The sequence below is a fragment of the Chironomus tepperi genome, unplaced genomic scaffold (genome assembly GCF_022539635.2).
Source record: "Chironomus tepperi strain 1889 unplaced genomic scaffold, CSIRO-AGI_Ctep_v1 contig_89, whole genome shotgun sequence".
Lineage (NCBI taxonomy): Eukaryota > Metazoa > Arthropoda > Insecta > Diptera > Chironomidae > Chironomus > Chironomus tepperi.
Window position 1 is genome coordinate 1,487,804 of NW_027226211.1, and position 27,501 is coordinate 1,515,304.

Genomic DNA, 27,501 nt, shown 5'->3' on the forward strand with positions numbered 1-27,501 from the left:
CACACATTCCAATTAGCGAAAATCGCAAATTTCTATTTCTGTTCTAATGACTTACTTATATATAGGAACAAAATTTTAACAATTCTAATCAGCTGATCAATTATACAATATTTAAAGAAAAATGTACACGTGCTGTGGTATGAGTAATTTGTGTATACAACAGTGGTGCGCAACATGTGTGTCGCGGCACATTTGGAAATGCCATGAACCGTATGCCGTGTACGGTTTCAGTCAAAGCTTACCACCATGACATACCAAAGGTTGTCCACCACTGCCATAGTGCAAAAATGTGTATTTGACAGTAAACAAAGCCAGTCAGGCACAGCAAATCAGTCGCTACGCAACACAAAATAAACAAAAATTTCTGTTGTCAACACTGAAATTTGCCGTATCTAAGGAAACATTGAAATTATTTATTTTTCACACTTTAATTTTGTTTATCAAACATAGTAAGCTATTTCTCATTCATGACTAGACAATAAATAAGAAGTTTAGTGACAGATAAAAATAGAAAGAAATAAAAATGAGCAAAAATCGATGGGATAAAATTAGTAAAAAGTATGCTAATGATCCTGGCATTACATCGCAAGAAGTAAAAAAGTTTTTGGATATGAACTTTACGGATGGATATTTTGAGCAGTTGTGTGGGAGGAAGGAAGTTAGACGATTGAATCCTGCTTTGATTATGGATCTGAGACATGATGTTGTAAGTTGAGCATTTTTTGAGTTTTTTGAAGGATTTTTTTCAAATTTCTGGTGGTTAAATTGGAGATAAAGGCTTGAAATTGTACAGAAGTAGGAAGAATCAAGGGTGGGGCACTCTAGATATGTTAAACATCCAAAAAGATGATATTCTGCAAGCTTTCGACGATTCGCCGTCGTTAAATTGCCAATTGTGCTTGATACTCAGTTATTCGTGCCCCGTCCATTGAATAACATACATCTCCCAATTTGCCCCACCCTTGACTCAATTCCAACAATCGTCTATACAACATAAAATTAATCAATAACAAATTTTTAGATCAAAAATCGCACCGAAGACTCGCCACAACATGCAAACAACAAAAAAGGGGATAACGGCACAACAATAAATAAATATAAATTGCAAAAGGAACTGAACATGGAAAGTATACGAAACCATAACAACCTTGTCGACTCACGAATGATTGAGAATGAATTGGAAAAATTTAAACTTGATATTCGTAAGTTAAGGACGACATCATCAAAGAAATCGGAAAAATATGAAGACAGTTTGGACGAGCATGAAGACACCGAAGAGACAAAGTTGTTGCAGGCACTGCGTGACACCGAGGAAGCAACTTTCGCTTATCGTAATGAATTCAATAAAATTGTCATTGAAAAGCCAAATTTAATGCAAATTAATCATTTTGAATTCAGCTATGATGAAGGTAGTGCATGTAGTGGATCAACAGCTGAACTGTCTGAAGATTCACTGGACAAATGTTCAAATTTAAATTTTATTAAAATCTCAGCACAACCAAAGCCATCAATTGAAATTGAGGAACTTGATGAGTATCAAGATTATTATGAGATTAATGAGGATCCAACAAAATTTAATGTTGATGATGAGACGAACAAGACATACGATCCAATGTGTTACGTGTGCTGTACGGAAGATAAATGTGAGTTCCAAAAAAGTGAATTTGAGACTCAATCGTTCTACAGCTTGCCAAATTTAAGTGAAAATGATGTTGAGCACTTGATGAAGATCACCAAGTTCCAATCCTTAATATCTGTCGAAACACCAACAATTAAAGACTGTCCATGCTGTCCACCGTCAGCTGATGCAAAAATCAAACAAATTGACAAGTCAATCGAAGAAGCTGAAGCTGAACGACTACTTATCATCCGTCGAATGGAACTAGAAGAGAAAAATTATCAAGAACTGATTGTCAAGACAGACGCACAATCGAAAAATATCAGCGATCCATCATCCAATTATGTCTACGATAAATACATAAGTGACATGATCAATGAGGATCAAATGACCTCACAGAAGGAATTTGAACGTGAAATGTTAAAAAAGGCATTCAAAGACTGGCTGCAAAAGACAACAATCTCAAAAATTCTCAAAACGAATGCCTTCAACAACGATGATCGTGTTAAAAAGATTAACGAATTTCTGACAAAAGTTCGATTCGAACAAAATAAAGGACATAGCAATCCGGCAAATAAGAAGAAAATTAGTAAGCATGATAAATCAAAAAAGTCATCATCGCCAACATCAAAAACCGTCCGTAAAGATTTTGAGCATAAATTAAAAGTTCAACAAGACATAATTGAGCAACAAAAGCTTAAAATTCAACGACAAGAGCGATTAATCACTGAAATGAAATTGGCAAAATTCACTGAAATGGTAAAGGAATCAAAGAATGATCTCAAAATGGAATTGATCAATGCAAAGCGTACAAATACAAAATTGCGTGCAAAGGCACGTTGCATTGAGATGGTCGCAAACATACCGCCCGATCCAATCGAAGAGGAACGTCGAAAATTATTAGCGCAAGGTCTTATGGTACCGAAATTTTTGCAAAAAATGCAAGAGCGTGCTGCTGAACGTCTCGCACGTCACGAAGAAGCTCGCGAGCGTCGTGAACGTTTGGAATATGAGAAGGAAGAGGCAAAAAATGCTGCTGAATTAACGAAACGTATGGAAGATGAGGAGGCAAAGAGAAAGCGTTTTATTGAGATGCGCGAGAAGCGACGTCAAGAAAAGTTTGCCAAACAATTGAAGGAACTTGAACGACAGCGCTTGATTGAGAATCTTAAAATTGCACGTGATCATTATGCTCAAAATTTAATGAAACGTATTGGATTTCGTGCATTTGAACTTCTCATAAAGATGAAGCGATTGAATCATAAAAAGGCAACAATTCATCGACGTCGTGTCTGCATGAAGAAATTCTTTAATTTATGGCATAAAAATACAATGGCTGTGTGGGATATAAAGCGAGCACAAGCTGATAAATTACATCGTTATTTGACTTATCGAATGTACATTAAGAAATGGCGTCATATCCACTCAATTCATCAATCTAAATACTTGGTTGCCATTGATTGGTACGAGGTTAAAATTACTGAAAAAATATTTTATCAATGGATTAAGTTTGCTGAGGAAAGTAAGATGGTTGAAAATACGAGAATGAAGAATGCTGAAGCTCACTATAATTGGTAAGTTGGAGATGGAGTTGGGGTGGTGTTGTTGACTTAGAAGGTTGAGTTATGCGAGTATTTAGGTGCGAACATGCACAAATTGTAGTTATATACTGAATTAGAGTGAGTTTGGTGCTCATTCAAGGTATTTACGTGCACAACTATGGAAATCGGGATGATCACGATCACGTCTTATGAGCCTTAAGTGAGGATTCCAAATGTCCCAACCTGGGTCACGTCTTGAGAAACCAAAAGCTAGGGCTCTAAAGTGTCTTAAGTGGATATAGTCACAGTATAATCAGGACAATTTCACATCTCTAGACGTATTGCATGTTTGTTTCTAGGGAACATAATTTGGTGTAATTTCAGCAGAAGCAGCTTTAAACCTAAGATTTTTTGCACCAATAAACAAGTTTTCTGTTACATTTTGGAAGGGGCATATTCAAAAATTATATTGGGATGTGGGAGGAGAAGGTGATGTTTGTTATGCATTCATCACTAGCTTTAAATGGCATTTTATCGCTACAACCTTCCTAAGACCAAACAAAAGCCAGCAACATTATCCATATACTTTATTCTATAAACTCAAACTCTAAACTAAACTTCCAATTCCTTTTAATTCCAGTCAAATGAAATGGAAACTCTTTGACGCCTGGCATCGTTTCCCAGCCCTAATGAAAATCGAACGCGAGACTGAAGTTCGACGTCAGAAATGGCGAATGAAAATATGGGATTTACTTCCTGATTATAAGCCACAGGACACACCTTAGCGGTCAATTGATGACTAAAAGATAATTTTTTTATTACTATCGCTCATTATATCATCAAATAATCACAAAACAGCTAGTTTACCATCGTAATGATCAATATAAGATTATTTACGAGTAATTATTGTGGATTATTTTATGGAGAAATGGAATAATTCTATTTTTTATACTTCATCACATCATAAATTTTGTAATATCATTAATACTATGTGCAATAAGAGTTTGTAGTCGTTTTTGTAATGATGGCGTGTGGATGATGCAGAGGTTGAAGTCGACTTGGAAGGCAAATTGAGTTGAAATCGCTAAAAATCTGATCCTAAGCAAGCGTGTTGTGATCCCAGGATATATTAAAGTGCTGTCCAAGCGGCTTTAGTCGTGGTTTACTAGCAATGTGTGCCGTGACATACAAAAGTTAGGACAACACGGCCATATTCGATAAAATCTTGACTCAGGCTAAGATCAAGTCGGATAGGAGCTGGATTTTTGGTCGTTATTACGCCATATGCAGTCTGGGCGACTTAACTTCGCGTATGATGCTCAAAAATTGATTAAATTTTGGATGAAATATTTTTCTGCGGGATCTTGTGAAGTATACATTTCATACAAATTTCAATCAGTTCTTAGCATAGCTTGAAGCCGACTTAAGTAGACTAAAGTTCGAGTCGACTTCAAGTTCTGGTTCTTACCGAACTGTAGCGAACTCACCATAACAGTCAAATGGAATACTTTCATATTACACAATACCACTTAAGGTACCTAATGCGGTCTCATTGGCTGTTCGGATCAATTTGACTTCAACCTCTGGAATTAATGACATGTTAATTTTAATGGCACACGAATGGAAATAAAAGGAATTTTTAATAAACCACAAAAAAAAATTAATTTTTTGACAGATTTTTCCATCCTCGCGTTGAGTACGGCGATCGCTCAGACCACACAGACATAATGGCACACAACACACAAAAACAAACATCAACAGATGATGATTTAAATATCTCACACATCCGTAATGTATTCATTTATTCAAGGAAATCATTTTTCATAACAAAAATCGTGATCATCTTTGTCATTTAATCATTATTTGCAATTATATTGTAAAATGAAGACAAGCATATAAAGTTACATGAAGTACGACATCAAGCATGGACAATGAATTGAAGAATTTTATGCAAATTTTAGTTCCAACAATGACTTAATATTCATCTTAATTAATTTTTTTTGGACTTGCTTTACATCAAGGCACTAATTTTTTTGAAAAATTGATACAAGGGTCAGTTCAAGGGCCTTCCTGTAAATTATTATGTGCTATTTAAATTTTAATAACTTTTTTGACATGTCTCAAAGTTCTACAAACGTTTTTCGTATGTAAGTTGATAGCCGCCCTTAACGGTATTTGGACAATTGTATGGTAGACGTGATCAGAATCACTAAAGGCACTCGCTCTGTAATTTATTTCTTAGAATTACAAACAAACAAAATTTCCTTGACTCATTTGTATTGTGAGAGGTGATATTCTATAACAGAATTGTAAAGAACACATGCATGTACAACATGCATGACAAACTTCTGAAAATTTTAATACAGATTTGTGCATTGAAGGTTTGATAATATTCAGGTTGAGTTTCATGTTTAGGTTGGTGGAAGTGGAATATATTGTCAAATTTAAAGAAGAATAAAACATGAAGAAGCTTCGAAGAAGTTAAATTAAATGCAAATTGATCATGTGTAGGGTTTACAATAGCTGGTTTAAAATGTATTGAAAAGCTGGGTTGATTCTGAGATTTCATACAATTATAAATGCAGAGAAGTTATTCTCGGGATTGAAGTGTGCAAAATTCATGAATTTACGTGGGAATCTGTGGGTTTCTTCCCTTGAGTTTCTCGTTGTGTTAGAAACCAACACCCAATTTTATCCCAGGATTGAAGATTGTAGTCATTCATGATATGTCGGATCATCCAGGTTTAAATCAAGGCGGCAAACAAGTAAGATAAGTAAACGAATCCAAAAAGTCATCATATTGTCATGAAGACAGTTTTGTTCCAAATTGTTCTCAGATCCGAATTGACACTGGCTTGGTGCTAGCTAAGTACAAGATGTTCTCCAATTCTGCTTTCTGTGTTTGAGTATTCCTTACAAATTTACTAAATTTTTATAGAGTTACTCGTTATTTGTTAGTATTAGACATATTGACTGGTTTCGTTTGCCTGAGATATTGTTAAGATTGTTGAGATGTAATTTGGTAGTTGAGGTGGATTAACGTAACGATGGCAAATCTGCAAGCTCATCCCAGATAGCACAAATCGGTTAATCGATTAAAAATCAGACAAAAGGTCAGAGTGATCCTGACTTGTGGTTGGATTCATTTTAAATCTGCCACTATACCAAGATCACGTCTACCTAGTGTTACATTCGACAAACATTCGATTCAAATCTGGATCCATGCAAGAGTACCTAGGCTCCAAGTCGAAGCATGGTTCTAGTTTCATGCTAGAGTGCAGAGCTCGAAGTCGAGTCGAGTCGTGAACTTATTTCCACCTAATTCGAGCCCACTCAAGTCGGCTTTAAGTGTGTCAACTTTAGCTCTGCTAGAGTTTAAGCCATCGTATTGCCAGATTTAAGATCGACTTCCCGACTTATGTTTTTTAGATCAGTAGCGCTTAGTTAGTCATTATTTCAATACTACAAACTAGCATTTATTCTACATACAAATCAACAAAAGCTTTAAACATTTTTTCACCAGCATGATTACAATACCATAATCGACTACTTAAAATTACATCAATTAATTTTCTGTATCATTTCAACATAACAATAACAGCTATTGTCAGTGAATGTTAAAACAAATGTCTATGCTGAAAACCATTATATATTATTAAGGCACAAAAATTGGTTCTTTACAAGAGAATATTGCAAAATATCCCTAATTTATAAATAAAATCTCCCGCCTAGCCATGCTCAATTGAATATCGATTGCAAATTAAAAATCCATATACGCTTAGCAAATTCATGTCCATAAGCCAAACTAGATATCATTAATAACAGAAACAGTGAGCAAAAAATAAAAAAAATAATTCCTTGAGTCAATTGATTCATGTCATATCATTCATAAAGATAAATAAATGAGCAAACTAGACGCCAGACTCCAAATTAACCATCAGTAATTCTTTATGCCATTAGACATACTCAATAATATAAATGAAGAATCTGAGAGTTACGTAATATTTTGGCTGAGATTTTTTCTTAGATGGAAAAGATGTTATAGTCTTCATATTGTCTGTTTGGTTGTAAGTCTATAATAATCTGTCTTCTGCCACTTAATCATAATACATAAGTCTTACTCAGTCAAGCTTATTCCGTAAGTCTAACCCAGTCCACCTATCTGACTCAGCTTATCACTTCGATTCAGTAACTTATCTGAAGCTAAACTTATGAGAATTCGACACAGTAAATCGTTCTGGACGTCAATTCAAATTAGTCTGACCATTAGTCTTACTTTATCTAACTCAGTCCATCTGTCTTATAGCTCAGCTCGTCAGTTCAATTCTGTAATTCTGATTAAGTCCACCAATAGTTAACAGTCCGAATTAGTCAATCGTTCGGACTAAATTCTTCCGTTCTTCTCATTTGATCAATCGGATTTCGTCCGGCATATTATTACTTAGTCAAACAATCTGATTTCGTATTACCATCTTAGTTCATCATTCCGATTCAGTCCTTCATTCCGACTCATTTTTTTAGTCTGACTCATTCTTTGGTTCAGACACAGCCCGTTCGTCCAACTCAAGCCAATTCTGCTCGTTTTAGTCTGATCAACTCAGCCTAATTCAGTATAACAGAACGACTCATTTAGTTTGTCAATTTGATTTAATCCGACTCAGTTCGGGTAGGTTTATTAGTCGCACCTAAACCATCAGTATAATTCGGTTCATCAGTTCGATTTAGTCCGAGACAGTTTGATTTAATACAACAATCAGACTCAGTACAACCCAATTCATTTTGTCAATCCAATTAACTCCGGTTCAGTTAGTCAGTCCAAGCCAGTCCGACTAAGTCACTTAATTAAACTTAGTCTCTTAATCCAACTAAGTGCCTTAATCCAACATAGTCAGTCAGTCTAGTTCTTACAATAAATCTAGTAAGTCCATCCCATTCTGAAATGCGCTCATGCCATTCACAAAATGTCAATGCCCACACAACACTTTATAAGGTACTCAAAGAAGAAGATGAGAATTTGAAAATTTGTTGGAATTTCAATTAGCTGACGGCAATTTATGGGGAATAAATAGTACAAGTATTTTATTATGTCCATCAATTGAGCAGATATAAAAAAAAATATTTCCAAGATCAACAAGCTTTGAGCTTGAAAACTTAAAATAAAAAAAATTGAGAATTTTCTCTCTCGCTCTCGACAAATTTTTCAAGTTTGTTGTCGTCTAGCTGCGCTCAACTCAACATCTCTCATCTCCATCTCCACACAGCAGTATTGTGCCTTATTCTTTTTTCAATATGAACTTTTTTTTTCTTCACTTCTTGTTTTTATAATCGTCGAAAATTGCAAAGTTGACGTTTAGTTTAAGCACAGCCATCGAACGGAGTGTGCATGTGCACGAGACTTAATTCTTTTTTTTTTGTCGTCTCTTTGTCCTTACCTGGTGCCTATCAAACTGTCTCTTCATTAATTATGTTATTCTAAATAAGTTTTTTTGTTGATTTTTTTTTTTCTCTGTTGTGTGCCAAAAAAACTGGTTAAAATCTTCTTTTTTGATTGAAAATTGAGAATCTTGGAAGTGAATTTGAATAGTTGTTGTGGCTGGAAACAAGTGCACAAAAATTAAGATATAAATGATTTGAAAATATTGAAAAATTTAATAAAATTCTGAAGTGAAATTTGATTTATAAAAAATAAATAAAAAAAACTATTTCAAGCAGAAGAGAAAGAAATATTGGAAATCCTTTAAAGGTAAAAAGTTGTTTTTGTTAATATTGCATAATGGCTGCATATTGAAAGTTTGTCGGGTTTGAATATTTTGAACTCTGATTTTGTCTTTGTTTATAGTCGAGGCTTTTTTGCATTTGTTGTGAATTTGGCAAATTTATTCAGAAATTTTGGATATTTCCAAAGTTATTTCCGATGCCGATTTGATGAGTTGATAGCAAATTTTGTATATTTGAAGATCAAGTTCTTCTAATCCTTGAAAATTCTCATTAATCTTTGAGTATCTTTTATGATAAAAGGAAATATTTATCAAAATTTCAAAACTGAATCTCTCAAAAGCTTAAAAAACAAAAAGAGAAAATATCGAATTTTAATGTTTTTAAATGAGTCATTCCAATATTAAAGTCTAACAAAGTCAATTTTTCAACCAACTCCTTTTAATAATAATATTCATATAAACCAGACTGTTTAAAAATTGTTTTGAAAAAGCATCAAATACGATCGTAAAAAATGAGATTTATTTATTAGTTTTGTAATTTTTGATGCTAGTCTGTGTGATGCAGAGGACATTGATCGAATGCATGTCATCTTAAACGAAATAAATGAGGAAAGGCTCCAACATGGAGCTTTTAAGGCTCTACTAAATCCTTACTTACTTCCTTAACTAAGGCGCATGATGGTCCATTGCCTCATTTAGAGTTCGTTGTGAGCTGGATATTAATTTTTGCTAATTTCTAGTTCCCAGTAATTTTGCAAAATTTCCACTAAACATCTTTAATTAACACCAAATGAAAACCGTCTTTTTTTGGCAGCCATATGGAAGCCAAACGAGTTTTCATTTGTGTCGATCGTGCAAATCGACAACTGTTTTTGGAAAGATTAAAACGATCTAGTATCCGGTAGGATTCAAACCTACGAACTCACAAATTAAGTTATACAAATATTCGGTCTGCTGCCTAACCACTCGGACACATAGGCATTATTCTCACATTGGCAGAACCGTCTGTATTTAGTACGATTCCCCAAATGATATTTTGTTCAGATATTTTAGGAAAAATTGTAAGAAAGTGTCTGTTTTCTCAGACGAAGAAAGCTCAGACTACACAGAACCTAACCTTTGTCTTTTATCAAGTTCTAAGCAAGTCTTTATAAATCCAGAAACGAAAAGATTACTGACAAGATTACCAACAGAAAGATTACTAATGAATGAAGTTTTTTATGTAGTGTCAAGCAGCTTTGCATCTTTTATAGATTTAGTCACATTATAAAACTATATTTAGAATGAATCTAACTCATAAAAAAATGAAATGAAGTAACCAAGATCGTTGAAACTATCTTGATCTATTAATTTATCTTAACTTTAAAGTAGAAGCTGGTTATGACTTTTAAACCAAACTTGAATGGAAAAGAATGCGATAAGTCGACCGTGTGTCTAGTTACAAACTTGACATATCATGGCAAATTCCACAAATTTCATGGCATGTTCTACAAATGTCAAGTTTATAATGACATAGTATAGTCGACTAATCGGAGTCTGTTCTACTCGGGTTTGGGTCAGTAACCAAAAATTGCTTCTGCTTCGACTTTTAACTGACTTAGTTACTAGATAGAACTAGTTGATGGCAAGTTAATGTCCATTTGATGACTAGTTCTAACGCGAATGCGGACATATCAGGTGACAAGTGAGCAAAAGCTGAAAAAAATGACAAACTTTGAGTCCTGTGTTGTCCGTCCTCCGTTCGAACGTATTTGTGTCCCCTCGGTTTCTTAAACTATTGAATACAGCAATAAAATCCAAATTTGGACATAATAACTTTAAATATTCAAAATTCTTAAATTTTCAATCTTAAACCATAAATAATTTCAATTTCCATACCTCAATTCACATAACTTACAATCCATTACACCGTATCTAATTTGAACATGCTCATAATCTATAAAAATTTTATTGCAATCTCATACAGTATTTTGTTATAAAATTATTTGTCTCTAGTGTAGAAATTATACAATGCAGTCAAGCATTTGCAAGCCCATGGCTAGTAAATTACTAATCAAAGTGTAATTATTATGACTTTTTTTTTTGCTGACTATGGTTCAATAGTGATGTAATTGTGAAATTTCGTCATGACTTTCTTTGGAAAAATGAAGAAAAAATTGACATTTTTAATGGATTTTGGGTACAGCATCCATTAGATGGCATTTAAGTGAGATTACAGGTGAATCCCTGGAATACAGTTGTGGGCAACCTTTGGTCTTCATTTTACATCTCAGCCAAACCCGCACACGTCATACGATTCATGACATTTCCAAAATATTGCATCGCATCACACGGTTTGCCCACAACTGCCCCAAATCTTCATAGATTCATTTAAATCCACAACTTCCATAAACTTCACTAAAGTCATATCAATTCTTTCAATCTGCTCTGTTCCATCAAGTTAATCTACGTCAAAAAATTAATTCACAACATACCATCCTAACTTCCTCTAAAGCACAGCCTCCTTTAATTTATGATTGAAACATCATGCATCGTCTACTTTCCATCTTCAATCTACAGCAGGGGTGGGCAATCTATTGTTTTTTGCGGCACACCTTGGTGGTCTTCTGAGGGGGGCCATTGATCACAGTTGATCTTGTAATTGTGTACTTACACATTGGTGATAAGCCTCAATCGAATCTGCATACGACATACGGTTAATGGCATTTTTGGCGGAACGTATGTTACGCGACACATATGCTACGTGTAACATGTGTTGCGTGGCACAAATGGTGAGCGACACATATGTTGCATGGCACAAATGTTGAGCGACACATTTGTTGCATGGCACAAATGTTGAGCGACACAAAAGTTGCATGTCACAAATGTTGAGCGACACAAAAGTTGCATGTCACAAATGTTGAGCGACACATATGTACCGTGGCACATGTGTTGCGCGGCACATAGATTGTCCACCACTGATCTACAGACATTATTGCGTTCATCCCTATGTAAAAGCAACAATTAAGAAAACTTGAATGCTTAAAAAAATGGCAAAATCGGAAGACATTAAGCCATAAAGATAAAGAAATCTGCATGATTCATTCAAAAATTCATTTCAAACAATGATGACCGTAAGAGAAAATGTAATAATAATAATAACAATCATAATTATTATAATCATACAAAAAGATGCAGACTTTGCAATTTATTATTTATATATTGTATATTTGAATGGAAAACAATGGGGAAAAGAGTAAATAAGCTAAGACAGTAGACACAACAGTCGAGTCAATTGGACAGTAATGTTCATGGAATATAGTGAGAAATAGATACAATAAAAAGAAAAGTGAGGAAGAAACAGCAAGAAAACATTAAGTAAAATTAGTTTTCGACTGAACTGCATGAAAAGATCTTTAAAAGAAAGTGAAACTCTTTATTTTCTTGGGCTGAGTAGAAGATGTATTTTGAGTAGCAATAGAAGATGGTTGGAATGTAATTTAAATGGATGAATTGAGCGCATTTTTTGAAGATTTGATTCTTAAGAAACAAATAAACAAAAATTCAAAAATTTTAAAAACGTTAAAATTTCAAATTTTTGAAAACCGCTAAAAATTCAATATTTTGAAATTCCGTTAAAATTCAAAATTTTAGCAACTTCTAGAATTGATTTCGAAATTTTGAAAACCGTTGAAAATCAAATTTTGAAAACTTGTTAAAAATTCAAAATTTTGAAAACCGTTGAAATCTCAAAAAAATTTAAAATTCTCAAATTGAATTTAAAAGTTTCAAATTTTTAAAAACCGTTAAAATTTGAATTTTCGGAGTTTGTTGAAATTCAAATTTTAACGACAAATCTGTTAAAATTTTTTTGATAATCGTTAAAGTTTGAATACTTATTGATCGTTAGGAATCAAAATTTTGACAATGAGAATTCAAAATTTTGAAAATCAGTTAAAATTTGAATTTCTTGTGACCGTTAAAATTCAAAATCTTAACAGCCTTTAAAAGTCAAAATCAACCATAAATCACCAAGACAAACTGAAAACACATCACCAACATAACAATTCCATTACCCAGCATTTCACCGCGATACAATAACATAAAAAGGTAAAGATAAACCCAAATTCGGACAGAAGTACAAAGAGGAAGTAGCAACATGAGAAGCATAGAAGTCAAAAGAAGAGAAACTTTTTACAAACTTTTGTTTTCAATAAGAAGCAAAAGCACTCAAAAGAGATAATGGAACATGCTGACTCTTTCGTAATGTGTTTCACGTTGAGTCTCAAAAGAATGTGTGAAAATCGCCGCAAATAGCTTCAATATAAATGAGTGTAGTAAGTAATATATCCAGTACAGATGTCTCATGCATTGATTCTATGCCGTTGACCTTTAAAAGCACAAACCGCATTCATTGTGATTAACAATAAAAATAATATTTTTATTAAATTCTCAATTAAATATATATAAAATGACTAGTAAGCGCTCAAGTCGCTAGCTGCTACCTTAACATAATTAACATATGTGTGCTTAAGGTCTTTGTGCTATTGATGCGCATCAACAAACAAGTGTGATGCATATCACAATTTATTATCATCATTTATTTATTGTTTATGACTTGATGCTTATTGCCTTCGCATGTCGTGACAAAATAAATAATTGTTAATTTTTAAATGCATGTGAAAATGTAATAAATACCTGCAACATTTTTTTTTTTTTTCGATGATAATAATTATGACAATCATGATTCATTATGTTATTCATTCACGGCATGTCAAGCTTATTTTGTGTCGTATGTTTGTCAATGGAATAGCTTCATTTTAGTTGATGATGTGGAATTCCCATCAAGTTGATTGGAAGATTTGACATTTTTGAGGGATAACAGGTGGTTGGGAATGTCCAGGAATGATGAATAATGCAACTTGTGTTCTCAATCTAAAGCAGCACAATTTTGTGGATAACTGACCTAACATACAAGCATATGCTTAATAAGCATACATTACAGTACCTTAAGGACATAAGAGTTGAAAAGCACATGGCGCAAAAATTATCTAAAATCCAACCCCAGACCAGCTTGATTCTTCACTTAAATTCGAACTTTGCGGTTGTTGAGGACATGCCAAAACAAGGCTATTTGGACACTAGATTATCGGGAGCGCCCGTGGCGCCCATCTTCAGAATTTTCAGCTTCACATAGCTTCACGTGGCATCACATCACACCCCTATTCCCCTTATTACCCCTCAATTTTCGGCTTCACGTGGCTTCACAAAATGGCATCATATGGCTTCCGTTCTTGTGTCAGCAAAGGAATTGGATGTTTAGCTTCATCAAGGACATAGGTATTTTGTAGAGAATTTGGAATGGTACCACAGATCCTCGATCGCAGTGCCGTTGCTAAAACCAAACCCTACATTATATTCTATTCTAGTGTGATTCTTGATCCAGCTCAGATTATATGAAATCTGTCGTCAAACCAGAGTCAAGTCGGTCTTGAATCGGGTTTTGGTCATTTCTACGTTGGGTGTCTTTCTGGCTAGTTCACTGCTAATTTCGTGATAACGACAAGACGAAAATGTGTCCCGAGAGCTGATTTTGGTAAATTTTTACTGATGGCTTTACAGACAGTGGTCATACTTACCAAAATAAGCGATCTCATGAGTATAATCAATCATTATATCTTGTATGTTCGGGATATCAACTTAGAATCGTACTTAATTCCAGCTAGATCAATTATGATATATTGTCTCACTAAGATAACACCTGAATCTGACTCTATCGCTGCTTCCACTTACTAATTACCAATACTAAGTTCAGCTCTATTTCCATTTACAGATTCAAGCCTTTATTACCTTAAAAACATTTCATTCATTTAACCAACAACACTCAAAAGCCACAGACAAGATCTTCAACATCTACAAAAAACCTCTCAGACATCTTGTTCCTCAACATCTCCAAATTACCCTCTGAAGAGCATGTACTTTGCCTTCTAAAATAACTTAATCAAGTTATCTGATGACATTAATGAATCAATCAACTTTTTTTGTGTTCTTCAAAAAAGGCACTTTATGTCCGCTAATAGCCACAACTGAGATCCTTAAAGTATGTATGCGCAATAGCACTAATAAGCAAGTTTCTTGTGAGGGCTACCGTAAAATTAAAATTAAATTAACATTCCGCATCTTATTCTGACTATATAAAGACCAATTCGACATACTTAAGGAACTTTGAGACATGAAGTAATGTAATTGATGGACATGAATTCAGTTATGGTTTAATATCATTTTCATTACTTGACTTGGCTTCATGTTTTATTATAGTTTCTAGTTTAAATTATTGTGGCAGCTTCCTGGAGAAGCTTCTTCCTCCTTTGTATGGTAGCCGCACATGCAATTTGCATATGCTTGTTCATGGACCATAAAATTGTAAATTTATAGGAGATGTCTAGTGTTAAGTTGGTATGAATGGCTTTTATGGTTATAGAATTCAAGCATGAACATTAAGATGCTTATTAATTAATCCAATTATGCATGTGCTTGTTCTTGAAGCTTGCTGACTTGATTCTCATGCATTAAGAGTCAATACTATGAGTTTTGGATGCTACAAGTAAGCTAAATCTGATAATTTTGCAATCCAACAATCACAATTAAAATCATCAATCCACCAACCTTGTAAAGCTGAATCTTTTAGATCATGAACTACAAAACCTCTCAATTTCATTCCTAAAATTACATTTTCGTGGTAATTGCATGCATTCACTAAACAGAAAAATGGCCAAGTAAATGAGCTATGATGCAATGATGGAAATAAAAAAAATGTATCAAATTTCTAAATTGATTGAATTTGCGCACGACTGATGCTCAAGTATATTTCGATGAGTTTTCAATATCAAGTTGAACACGATCTTAGATATCAAATTAAATATCTTTTTTTTTAGCGTGCTAAATTTCTTTCAGATCGTGCGAAAAGATCTTTTTAAGTTTGATGCTAAATGAGGAGATGCAGGGTTGCTACTTAGCAGTATGATGTTCAATTAGTTCCTATTCATCCACTGTGAATAGTAGGGTATTAATAAAGCAGTTGAATATGTTTTCTGTTTCTTGGCAGAATGACTAGATGTATGCTAGGTCTGAAATTGACTGCTCAATATTGAAGATTGAAGATATTAGTATCTTTTTTGCAGTGCATACAAGTTTATACTAGGATATTCTATAGTTTATCCTCAGTTTTAGGGCAAATTTCTGATTCAGCTGGAGCTACTTAAAACATCATATTGTGAATTTGCTTGAAAATTTTACCAAAAATGAGACATTTTTGCAACCAAACCACCTCTTCATCCACCTGCCTCCTCCTTCTTTTCTCTAGATATGCCTGCTAGATTTCTAACAGACAATGAGCTTGATCTTCTACATTAACATGCTTTTTAGTATTCTTAACTAACGTTCGTAGGCTTACTGATTAGCATGCTCTTTGTAAGCGGAGGCAATCTAATATCCAGCCTGAAACGAGTCTTACTGAAATGTCCGAATAGCACAATACAGTTAATCGATCAAACAATTCGACAGCAGTCCAACGTAACTGACTTGTTGCCCCCAATTCGCTTTAAATCTGACACAATGCCAAAGTCATATCGATCTGGTCCCGAATTTTGGATAGTTTAGCCGATTATTGTGCTATTTGGGATGATATTTGAACTATATACTACCGCAAGACTACTGTTTATCAGGGTTTGGATTTAATATCAGCAAAACAGTTTTGTTGTCATTTCCGATATGATTTATTGACATAGATAAAGTGTTGATCTGATGATAAAAGTAGGATTCTGAATAACGGATCAAGAGTGGGACTCGAACTCACGTCTTACGGATTCCGTTCGCATGCTCCTATCACTGAGCTATCGAGGGTTAGTCGACTCTATGGCAGAGTGTCATATATTAATTATATATTTTATGTATTCTTCTTACTACTGCCAAAACTCAATTTCTTGCCTAAACTAAGCCACCAACCATTCAACACCCCTGCAAAGTAGCATAAAAAATCTCATCTAGCATGAGTAGCAGCTTTAAATACCACATGATGATTTAGCAAAGGAGGCAGTACTCGTAAAAAAAACAAATAAATTACATGATTATGCAACAATTTTAACGAATTATATGCTTATTAATTGAAATTGAACTTAACGCCATAGACTAATCCAGAGAAAATCGTGCATAAGCAATTTAATTTACTTCAATATCACAAAAAATTTGCATTAACTTTGATACTGCTATTAAATTAAAATGTCTACAACTGCAAATTTTCGACCACAATCACGGTAACATGTTAATTTACATAGAGAGAGCATAAATATAGCCGCAATCATTCCATCAATCAATATCAACCGTAAAAAGTGTAACAAAAAAGTCTTTTCAAGGTTGCCATAAAGCGATCAAGTGCAAATATTGATGAATGGCTTTATTTTTGAAAATTATGGAAGTACAGCACTTCCTTATGCTTGTAATAATTTGTTTTAATGTCCACAAATTTGTTTGTGACTGCTTCAAGTATGATTATTACCGGAATGAATGAGAGTTATGACAAATCATTAAGCTAATCCATCAAATATGTCCATTCATGTTATTCGGCTACTGAACTCGCTTACGATGAGTAGTTTTAATATTTTTTGATAGATATTTTAATGAGATGTGCCACAATAGGCATTTACGGACCATAAATATGTCGATTTTACTAAAAATGTTGAGCTTAATGAGGAAGAGCTGCACATTTTTGTTTCAATTTTTTTTGTTAGGTATACGGAAATTGTTGATGATTTTTGGATTGGATGGTAAAAGTGTAAATGGATGAAGTAGATCAAATGTGAGGCAGTGTGGCATTGATGATCGACTTTTTGACATGTGGGATGATGTGAATACATGAGAATGTTAAGTAATTATAAATTGTGTGTAAATAAAGCTAATTTGTGTTTTATTGGCGGAAATGTCTAATTTTGAATAATTTGCTAATTTTTTGGAAGTTTAACGAATTTTGAAAACATAACGGTTTTTAACAATTTGAAAATTTAATGGTTTTCAAGAATTCAAAATTTTAACAGTTTTTGAAAGTTTGTAAATTTTAGGAAAATTCAATAAATTTTGAAGTTTTTTTAACTAAATTCAATCTTTTAAGATTGACGAATTATAAAGATTTAACGGTTTTCAATAATTTGAAGATTCATTGATTTTTTACGGCTTTTGAATTTAACGGTTTTTGAAAGTTTGAAAACTTTAGAAAAACTCAATGAATTATGAAGTTTCGTAAAATGTTAAAAATTCAACGGCTTTTTTTTTGAAAATTTCAAATTTTAAACGCTCTAGAAAATTAATCTATATTTGCTAAATTGATAATATTGACTGATATTGTCCATCTCAAACCATCACCAGACACCTAACAGACATTTCAATCTCATAAATATTGACTGAGTCTCTTCGCCTTAAAAAAAATGTCTATTCTTATTCAAATATTATACCATATTATACATATTTTATGTCATTTTTGATAGAATTCAAAATCTTATAAAAATATAAATTTACAAATCCACAGAAATTAATATTCCATAATGATTCTGATTCTGTGTAAATTATCATTTCTGATCAACAAATCTGGATCAGTGGTGGACAACCTGTGTGCTGTGACACACTAGTGCTTCGTTAAAAATTGTTAAAAATTCCATGAATCGTCTACTATGCACGGTTTGGGTCAAGTCTTATTACCAAGATGTGCCCCAAAAATTGAAGGTTGTCCACCCCTGATTCTACACGATCGATTCGAATCTTCAAGAATCATAAATGAATTTTTAATGATATATTCCAATATTTTTAATAGCTTTTTTATTCAGAATTATGAATATTAAATAAAGACAGTAGATTAATGATTAACAAAATAGTTTATATGTATAACAATCATTAATTACTTAATGAGCTATTTGTTTAGATCTTTTATAGCATTTTCGAAAAGTGTTGCTTTTATTGAATTATGAAAATTGCCCATAATTGGAATAATTCCATTTGATAAGGTCAAAGATGCATTGTTAAGCTATAGATAATTGGAGAAAATTTTGTTGAATTGTTTGACTGAGCTTAGCTTAGTTTTGTAGGCTTTATAAAGCTATTAAGCATAAAGAAATTTATAAAACTTGTAATCCATAGCCTAGATTATCAATCATACACCTGAATCAACAAATACTCATAATTATTTCAGATTTATTCAATATTTCTTATGTCCATTTCCATTCGATTACAACTCAAAAACAGGAAATGATCGAAATCAATCTTCAAGACTGAATTGTCAATTTTAATTAATTCAATCTTGCACAATATTACTTTGAAGTCTATAATGTCCTTATTTGTACAGTTTTTCTATATAATTACTAAATTGTAATTTCAAACTGAGCTATAATAACCAAAACTGAGCAATAATTGTCAAAAATGAGCAAAAATGAGCAAAAATGGTCAAAACTGAGCAATAACGGCCAAAATTGAGCAAGAATGAACTAAAATTGAGCAAGAATGATTAAAATTGAGCAATCCGACCACAACTGAGCAAGAATGAAACAAAATTGAGCAAAAAGGGTCAAAATTGAGCAAGAATGAAACTAAATTGAGCAAAAATGGTCAAAACTGAACAATAACGGCCTCAAATGAGCAATAACGGTCAAAATTCAGCAACTTTCTTGAACTTCAATTAGAATGGACGTTAAAATTTGAATCTAAGAATGCAGTTAGCTCGAGTAGACTTTTGTATTTAAATTCCGAGTTAACTTCGAGTTCTGTAACATGTTATCGCCAAACAACATTGACATATTAAGGAATTTTACATCTTTATTGTATGTTCCATTCCAAAATTCTTACATGCTCCAAGTGGTTTCTTAACAAATTCTGTTATTGTCGTTTTAAGTACCTGAATTTGGAACATCCTGTGAACATAACAATTCTTGTCTTGACCAGGTCTAGCGGCCTAAGCAACATTTAGACACCATAGACACACAACTCCCCAAAATGAACTTTCAATCCAATTCTTAAGACCAAAATCAACTCATGTAAGACACCCTGCAATTATTGTTTTTTAAATTAAAAAAGGTAGTGCTATAAAAAGGAAGGATAGTATAAAAAAAATGAAACAAAATGACTGACATGTAGTTGGACTTATAATGATCAACAAAAATAATAATGTAATTAATAAATCTACATAAAAGCTTGAAAAAAATGGCAAGGCATATCCATATTTATATACTCTTATGTCCAAGCTTATATCTAAGTCATAGATCATACTCGATCTTGCCAACCTTTATATTGTATATAAACACTTAACTCACATGAATTTCAATATAGTTCAATGATTAATGCACAGAATGGAATTTCATGGAAAGGTATTGAAATCAATTTTTTGATGCAATATTGAATATTTTTTATAGTCAATTGAATTTGAAAGTATATAAAATAGCCATTAAGTTTATTACCCAGAAGCATGAAATCAGAGATTTGATATGAGGGATTATAAGCTAAAATTGGATAAATAACTGGAATAAGAAATTAACAAGTTTTTATGATGAAATTTGGACTAAATAATAAAAGGTCGCTTTTCTTCTTGCCGATGCTGTGGTCAGTGGTTTGAAAAAACAGGAAAAAATTAATTAGGGAGCGACTTGATTTAAATTTATATTTGATAATTAAAGGTCGTTACACTTTGGATTATGATGATGGATGATGATGGAGGGAATTGATTGATTTTGAGTTGTATGCTGAACAAGAAGCTTGTGTATTTAGGGATTTTTCGAGATTTTTGTCTTTGTTTACTTGCTTCCTATAATAGGTGTACACGTTAAATGTAATCTATGGTATTTCTTAGATTACTCTATAGGATTTTGGATATGGCAGGAACAGCCGTTGCTTTCATACAAAATTTCATTTTCATACAAAATTTCAACTTGAACTGAAATCTCAAACTCTCATAAATTAAGCCAAGCGAAGCTTAACGTACTCACTAAGGCCGATCCTTCAAAAATGTGTCAATCGAAGCTTGGTCTACCCACTGGAGTTTGATTTCTATATGGAGCAAAAACGTTTTGCTGGGAATTTTATATGAGGCAAAACCGTTTTGTTGAGAACAAAACCATTTTGCCCAGATGATAATATTTCACTTACTTACTTCGCTGGCCATACAGATCAAGTGTGATCCAGTCGGCGTCTGTTTAAGTTTGCCAATTACCAATTTCAAGTGTAACACTATCTCTATCGACAGCTTCCTTTCATGAGTTCTTTAGTCTCCCGCGCGATCGACAGCATTAAACTTAGTATAGATAAAGAGCTTTATTACTATTATTGCAATAGAACTAGATTCAGGTTTCATTTATGGAACGATAATAATTGCAATTGGTTTGTAAGGAAGCACTTGAGCATACCGATGCGGAAAACTTTATTTTTCTGGAAATTGAAATTGGACAAAAATCAGCCATCTCTATGCCGCAGAGGCACCTTCACGTATTGCCGTAAACAATGCAAGGCAGCGGTTCCCAGTCACAACTTTATGCCACTCGAGTTGAATTTAAGACATGAAATATTAATTTTTAAAGGGAAATGACCCAAAAAGTAACCTGTCTTGTCTGTAACCAAATTTAGAATTTAAAAGTCATCCAGCAATTAAAAATCTGCTCAAAATTTACTCAAATTAGTTCCCAAAATAATTCAGACCACCTGGCAAAAAAGTAATTTCAATTTCCTTGACTCTTATCGCTTATTAAATCTACTTTTTCATGCTATTTCAATCACCATCATCTCAAAGAAATATCCTAAATCATTGGTGCCATTAAGCCAAAACTCTATTTTCTGCAAAGTCACAAATAAAATAAGACATAAAGTTTTATGGCTGTTTTGAAAAATCATGATTTTGAATGTTAGATTACCATTATTTGTGATTATTATCGTCGATTCCAGCAGTAAGAAATTTTGCACGAATTGCTGAACTTTTTGTTTCATTCCATTTAAAGTCAAGTATCTAATAATGATCATGTTGGGGAGGGTTAAGAGGTTAATTCGATCTGAGAATTAAGGTGTGAAAATGATCGTAAATAACTTATTGAAATTTATGGGAAAACTAGCTGTAAAGATGATTTTTTGAGGTTGAATCAATTTTATGTTGCTGAACTGCCTTAAACAGTAGCCAAACATCAAATTGACGGTTGATATTTAGAAAATTATTGAACGACGTGCAGTTCTCCATTGAAATTTGAAGAGCATTCACACTTTTAGTTACGTAATCTCAATACAGCCTTAACATCCACTCATTCAGGTTCCCAAATATGCAAATTTAATTCCTCATAATGATCACGTTCCAGAATATTAATGAAATATTCTAAATAGCATTGGATATGAACTCTTTGAATCTAGATTTATGGGAAGAAGAAGCTGAATATCACGGGACTATTCCCAAATGATAAACAAACGGCCAATTAGAGTCAGATGTTCAGTAAATATTTAAACTATTTTATTTTGTTGTTTTTTGGCGAAATACGAGAACTTTTAGAGATGTTACCAAGGTGGGCCAAAATTCTTTTATTTGCCGACTATCATAAAGAGTTAGACAATATGTCTGGTTTATCGATTGACAAAGAAGAGTCAAATGGATATGACAAACATTAATTGTGGTCTTAAGGTATGGGAGAGTGGATATGGACGAATGGAATTTGGAATTATGATGAGGCAAATGAAGGCAAATCTGTAAATCCAAGAATATAAAGCCTTTGTGGAAGCAGATTGGTAATTTTAAACATTTTTTGAGGACATGGGTTCTATTTCCAAGGAGTACAATGCGGCGAACTGCATTTTTTGCTGAATGGGTCGAATTCATGGCCGTTGTGTAACTGTTAGAGCAACCTCGTATCTTACCGTTAATATGGTGACGTACCGGTGCCATAGCAAACATGCTACGCTGTTCTGGATTCTCAATTAATTGGAAGTCGAAAGATAATCATTTGGGTACCGATATTGTCGTGTAGACGGTAAACCATCTAAATGACATGGAGGTATCTCGACGTCATCATGACGACTGTCCATTTTGTCTTTTACTTAAATACTTTACTGTAGTCATGCTCCTATGCAGACTATAAGTTATCTACAATCTACTCTATTGCTGACTCTGTTAACTACAAGAGCAGGTTCAAACTGTTTGTCCGTACATTTAGCCAAGTGACCCTTCACTCCAGTGGTACAGTACTGTACTTACTGTACTTTCATATAAGTACAATACTGAACTTTTAGAGTGTCTGACCCTTGCATTTAGCTGACATCCTTTTACCATTGACCTGATCCAAGTAGCTTTTGGAACTCCTAGTTTCCATTGCCCTCGCTGATTACTTCTAAGAGCGGCATAACCATTTGAACTTCTATACAACCATATTCACCAGTTTAACAAGTAAATTTCCCAATATGCAAATCCCCTAACATTCTGCAACAACACAGCTCACCTCATTCATAAATCTCCTTATTCTACACATACTGCATCACCAAAAAATATCAAGTTTAAGAAGTCTGGTTCATTAGAATCATTAGAATCCATAATGAGTTCTCTTGAACCTCTTATACACATCTCGTTCCAAACAAATAATCACCAAAAAAATTAGTCAAGTAAATATTTATCATTCACTGTTTACAGTCCTTGATCCATCCGAAACTTGATATGAAAATTTGATAATTAACCAAAAATACAGGAATGACATCGGAGAATATTTTAGTGTCAAGTTCGCACGGGGAAGATTCCTAAAAAAATTTATTCAGCAACACGTGAAAGAAAGAATCACTTTACATGGCTATAAAAGAATTTGAAATATTCAGCCACAACAAAACAGCATCCAAAATGAGAATATCCATTAAAGTCAAGCATTTTATTGACTTTTTCATCATTTTAGTTCAGCATTAGCTTGATTTTTTATGTTTTTATTAAGTAATTATCTCACTTGGCATCTCAATGTCGATGACAGACAAAGTAGCATAAATACAAATGATACAATGTATGTAAGAGCTTTGAATCAGTGGTGTGCAAACTGTGGGCTGTGATACTCAATACCACGAACCGTATGCCATGTCCGGATTCGATCGTGGCTAACCATCGACTGAATCATCAAGATGTGCCGTGAAAAATGAAAGGTTGCGCTGCCCTGCTTCAAATCATTCAAAAAATGAGCTTCGAGAATAGACAAAGTTGGCTTTTTATGGCTGATAATGATAAGTCTCTAATTGGGAATAGAATTGAAGCTGCTTTATGTTTCGCCTACAACATATCTGCCACGGCCATCTTCGATTTAAAATTCATTTGAATCTGATGGATGTCTTTTGTGTTCTAATTTGGTATCTGCTGAATTGACGCCATATTGATGATGATATTTAGTTAGATGCTTGCCATTTGGCGAGCAATAAGCAGTCATCGTCATAAATTTTTTTATCGCCACAAATTTTAAATTGTAAATGCTGAAGCAGACAGCCTTTTTGTATTAAAAACAGATAAATATCATATATAGATCAGTTCCATATACATACACAAATTGCTATATTATTTCAATTTATCAAGTTCTCGAAGCTATCGAGTTGTTATCGTAAACAGTTGAATCAAATGATATTATTATACAGAAGCAAAAACAAGTTTTTTTTTGTGTCTCTTTTCTTGGAAATCAGCAGATGAGCTTACAATGATGACAATTTTTTTGTTCAACGTGTGATACAGATAAAAAAATGGATATATATTTTCATCCAGAAATGCTAATATCAGGTGTCTTAGAGATTTTTATTGGCTCATTTATAAAAAGAACTAGAAATAGAAGAACTTGAGAGAACGTTCACTTATTAGATTAAAGAATGACGATATTGTTTTCCAGAAATGAACAATGGAATTCTAGAAATTTCTATGGTCTAGATCAGTGGTGGACAACCTTTTATTTTATGCGGTACACATTAGTAGTTAACCTTGCTCGAAAAATTATTTGTGTCACACTAGTGTGTCGCAGCACATAGGATGTCCACCACTAGTTTAGTTTCGATGGGATTAAACTCTTTGATTATACTTTACTGGCTCTAATGCTGGATACCACTTGTTCTTTGGTAATATTATTGTTGGAATACTATATCTATCAACTATATCTTTCCATAATGTTCTTTGATAACTGAAGTGATGATGTGCGTTTATACATCGGTTACAATTTAGGACAGTCTAGGGTACTCCAGTAATAGAGTTAGCTATCCTTGGTTGCCCTAAAAACTGGTATCAGTCGTAAACACTTCATGAATGGGACAATATACTGGTTAATATTCTAAAAATGACAATTCTTGAACTTGAAAAGAGTCCTAGTTCACTTCCCAAGCGACAGAAATGAAGAAGGTTCCGCTTACTTACTTACTTACTTATTAAGGTTCCGCTGAACCTCTTTTATTAACAAAAAAAAGAAAGCCGCCTATTTAAGCCAGCCATACGGACGCCAAATGGTCATTACGATGTTTTCACCATTCTTTTCCAGAATATCCTTACTTTTTGATTGAATAATGTTCTTAGTCAGTGAATTTTTGACTGAGAACCTGCATAACGTGGTGTTTCAAAAATCATCCTAATAATCTCCATTGAGGTGCCTATATTGTCATTGAAAATCATCCCAGTCATTGACCAACTTAAATCTCATTTCGTAAATTTTCAGATCAAATAAAAATTCAAATTTTCGATAAGTATAGGCTGAAAATCGATCACTATCCAAAATATCATCATGACTCACTTTCTATATTGATTTTCAAATATTTTTGTTGACTCTAATTTGAAGTTATTATAAATTAGTCTAATTTATGCAAAATCATTAAACAAGAGCACACATTTGTCGGCTTGCTTACATTTAATCTTCTTCGTGTGTAGAAATTTTTTGGATGTGTAAAAATCTTCTAGTTCCTCGATTATGTGATTTTTATACAACACCACAAAATATGGCTATAAATTCAATCAGTTATGACGAATATATTAATCTTTATAAAAAGTCTGTCAACGTTTAATGATCTCGCAAATTTTTCTGGTAAAAGCATGCCTGAATCGGAAAGACTAGTAAGTTTTAACGAACTGCTAAAAATAATGATTTGATAGGATTCGAAGAATTGTTTACTCTTTGGATACGACATCAGGCAATTAGAATTTTGTGATTATTCAAAATTTAAGCCTCAGATTTTGATTTAATACACATTTTTCATTACTTCATTACGTGGATTATCGTTAGCGATAATAAAAATGATTTTTTGAGTTTTTTGAATGAATATCGATAGGGGCGTGTGTGGCTTTGAGCAGACATATTTATAGACTTGAATTTTATGAATACCTATTGATTGAAGTAGATTTTTCCGATTTAAACTCAATCGATTTTGGCTTATTTAGTAAGATCAGTGTTGATATGGATTGCCTTTGAAAAAGGCATTGCCTTTGCCTTTGCAAAGATTTTGCCTTTTTAAAGGCAGAAAAAAGGCAAAGGCAATTTTTTCTGCCTTTGCAAGGCAAAGTCAAAGGCAAAGGCAAATCTTTGTAAAGGCAGACAATTTTTTAAAAATTGGATTTTTTTGTGCCTTAACTATTGGAAACATAAGCTGTCATTGAAAACTATCATTTTATGTAATTTTGAAATTTTTTCCATTTTTATATTTGTCAAAAATTCAATTTTTTTTTGAAAAATTAAAGGCATTGCCTTTGACTTTGCGAAGATTTTGCCTTTGCAAAGGCAGAAAAAATTGCCTTTGCCTTTTTTCTGCCTTTGAAAGATTCTTTTTTGAGAAACCTTGCCTTTGCATTGCCTTTGCAAAGTTTGCCTTTTTTAAAGTCAAAGGCAAGATATCAACACTGAGTAAGATCTAGATCTGAGACTAGATAGACGTTGAGATCAATTGGAATTTATGGCCTCCCAAGCAAAATAATCTAACATTTTCCTATTTGTAGCACTAAAAATTCAAATCCTGCAAAATATTTTTGTTCTGATCTGATCAGGACATATTGTTAAATGTTGAAAAATGTTTCAACTAGAACCAAGAACTGACTAGCAACTAGAAAGTGGTGGAGGTAAAGTACGTTGGCATGATATCATGCAATTTGTTCAGACCTCAGTGTCTAGGTCACAGCATAATTAAAACCAGAGATCGATGTGAATTTGAACTTCGTATGAAGTAGAAAATTAAGTGCTTATTTTCAAAAATATTGTTGTTTTTACCAAATGGCTGCCTCTTGGTTCTAAGGAGAGTTCGAAGTCGATTCGACTCCATGCAAAGTTCAAGTTGACTTCGAGCTCTGGGTTTAATTATGCTGTCATCCGACAATGAGATCTGAATATTTTAATACTAGTCAATCGGGTGAAGATTGTGTTGAATTTACAACTGGAGTGAATTTTGGCAGGTTCTTTTGCTATTCATTCGTGGTCCTAGAGTTTCTTAGTTTAATTTAAGCAAATCCATAATAATTAGCATATTGCTGAATTTTGTAGATATTTTTAGACTCATCAACATTGTTTACTGATTTTCAAGCCTAGCTCTTGTCTAACAATTCTCAAAACAAGCTCTCTGGCCATATCTTTACTACTTAATTCCAAACCATATCTAATTGATAAGTTCCACT

The 27,501-nt window shown here is 33.3% G+C and overlaps 2 protein-coding genes across 2 annotated transcripts in view; both read left to right on the top strand.

Moving 5' to 3' along the window:
* The first annotated feature begins 523 nt into the window (after positions 1 to 523).
* Positions 524 to 3,944, top strand: LOC139086795 (kinectin). The gene is made up of 3 exons (XM_070635391.1): positions 524 to 706; positions 1,022 to 3,192; positions 3,800 to 3,944. Exons 1-3 carry the CDS (start codon positions 524 to 526, stop codon positions 3,942 to 3,944), a joined length of 2,499 nt encoding a protein of 832 aa, XP_070491492.1.
* Positions 3,945 to 8,527: 4,583 nt separating this feature from the next.
* LOC139086834 (uncharacterized) overlaps positions 8,528 to 27,501 on the top strand; it is a 38,477-nt gene continuing 19,503 nt past the window's right edge. The window contains exon 1 of the mRNA XM_070635444.1: positions 8,528 to 8,902. The gene's annotated coding sequence lies outside the window, so the exon portion shown is untranslated. The remainder of the gene's footprint in view (positions 8,903 to 27,501) is intronic.

Coding starts and splice junctions, on each gene's coding strand:
- LOC139086795 (XM_070635391.1), top strand. CDS start 524: ATGAGCAAAAATCGATGGGATAAAATTAGTAAAAAGTATGCTAATGAT. Junction 707..1,021: donor TGGATCTGAGACATGATGTT/GTAAGTTGAGCA, acceptor ACAAATTTTTAG/ATCAAAAATCGCACCGAAGA. Junction 3,193..3,799: donor GCTGAAGCTCACTATAATTG/GTAAGTTGGAGA, acceptor TTTTAATTCCAG/TCAAATGAAATGGAAACTCT.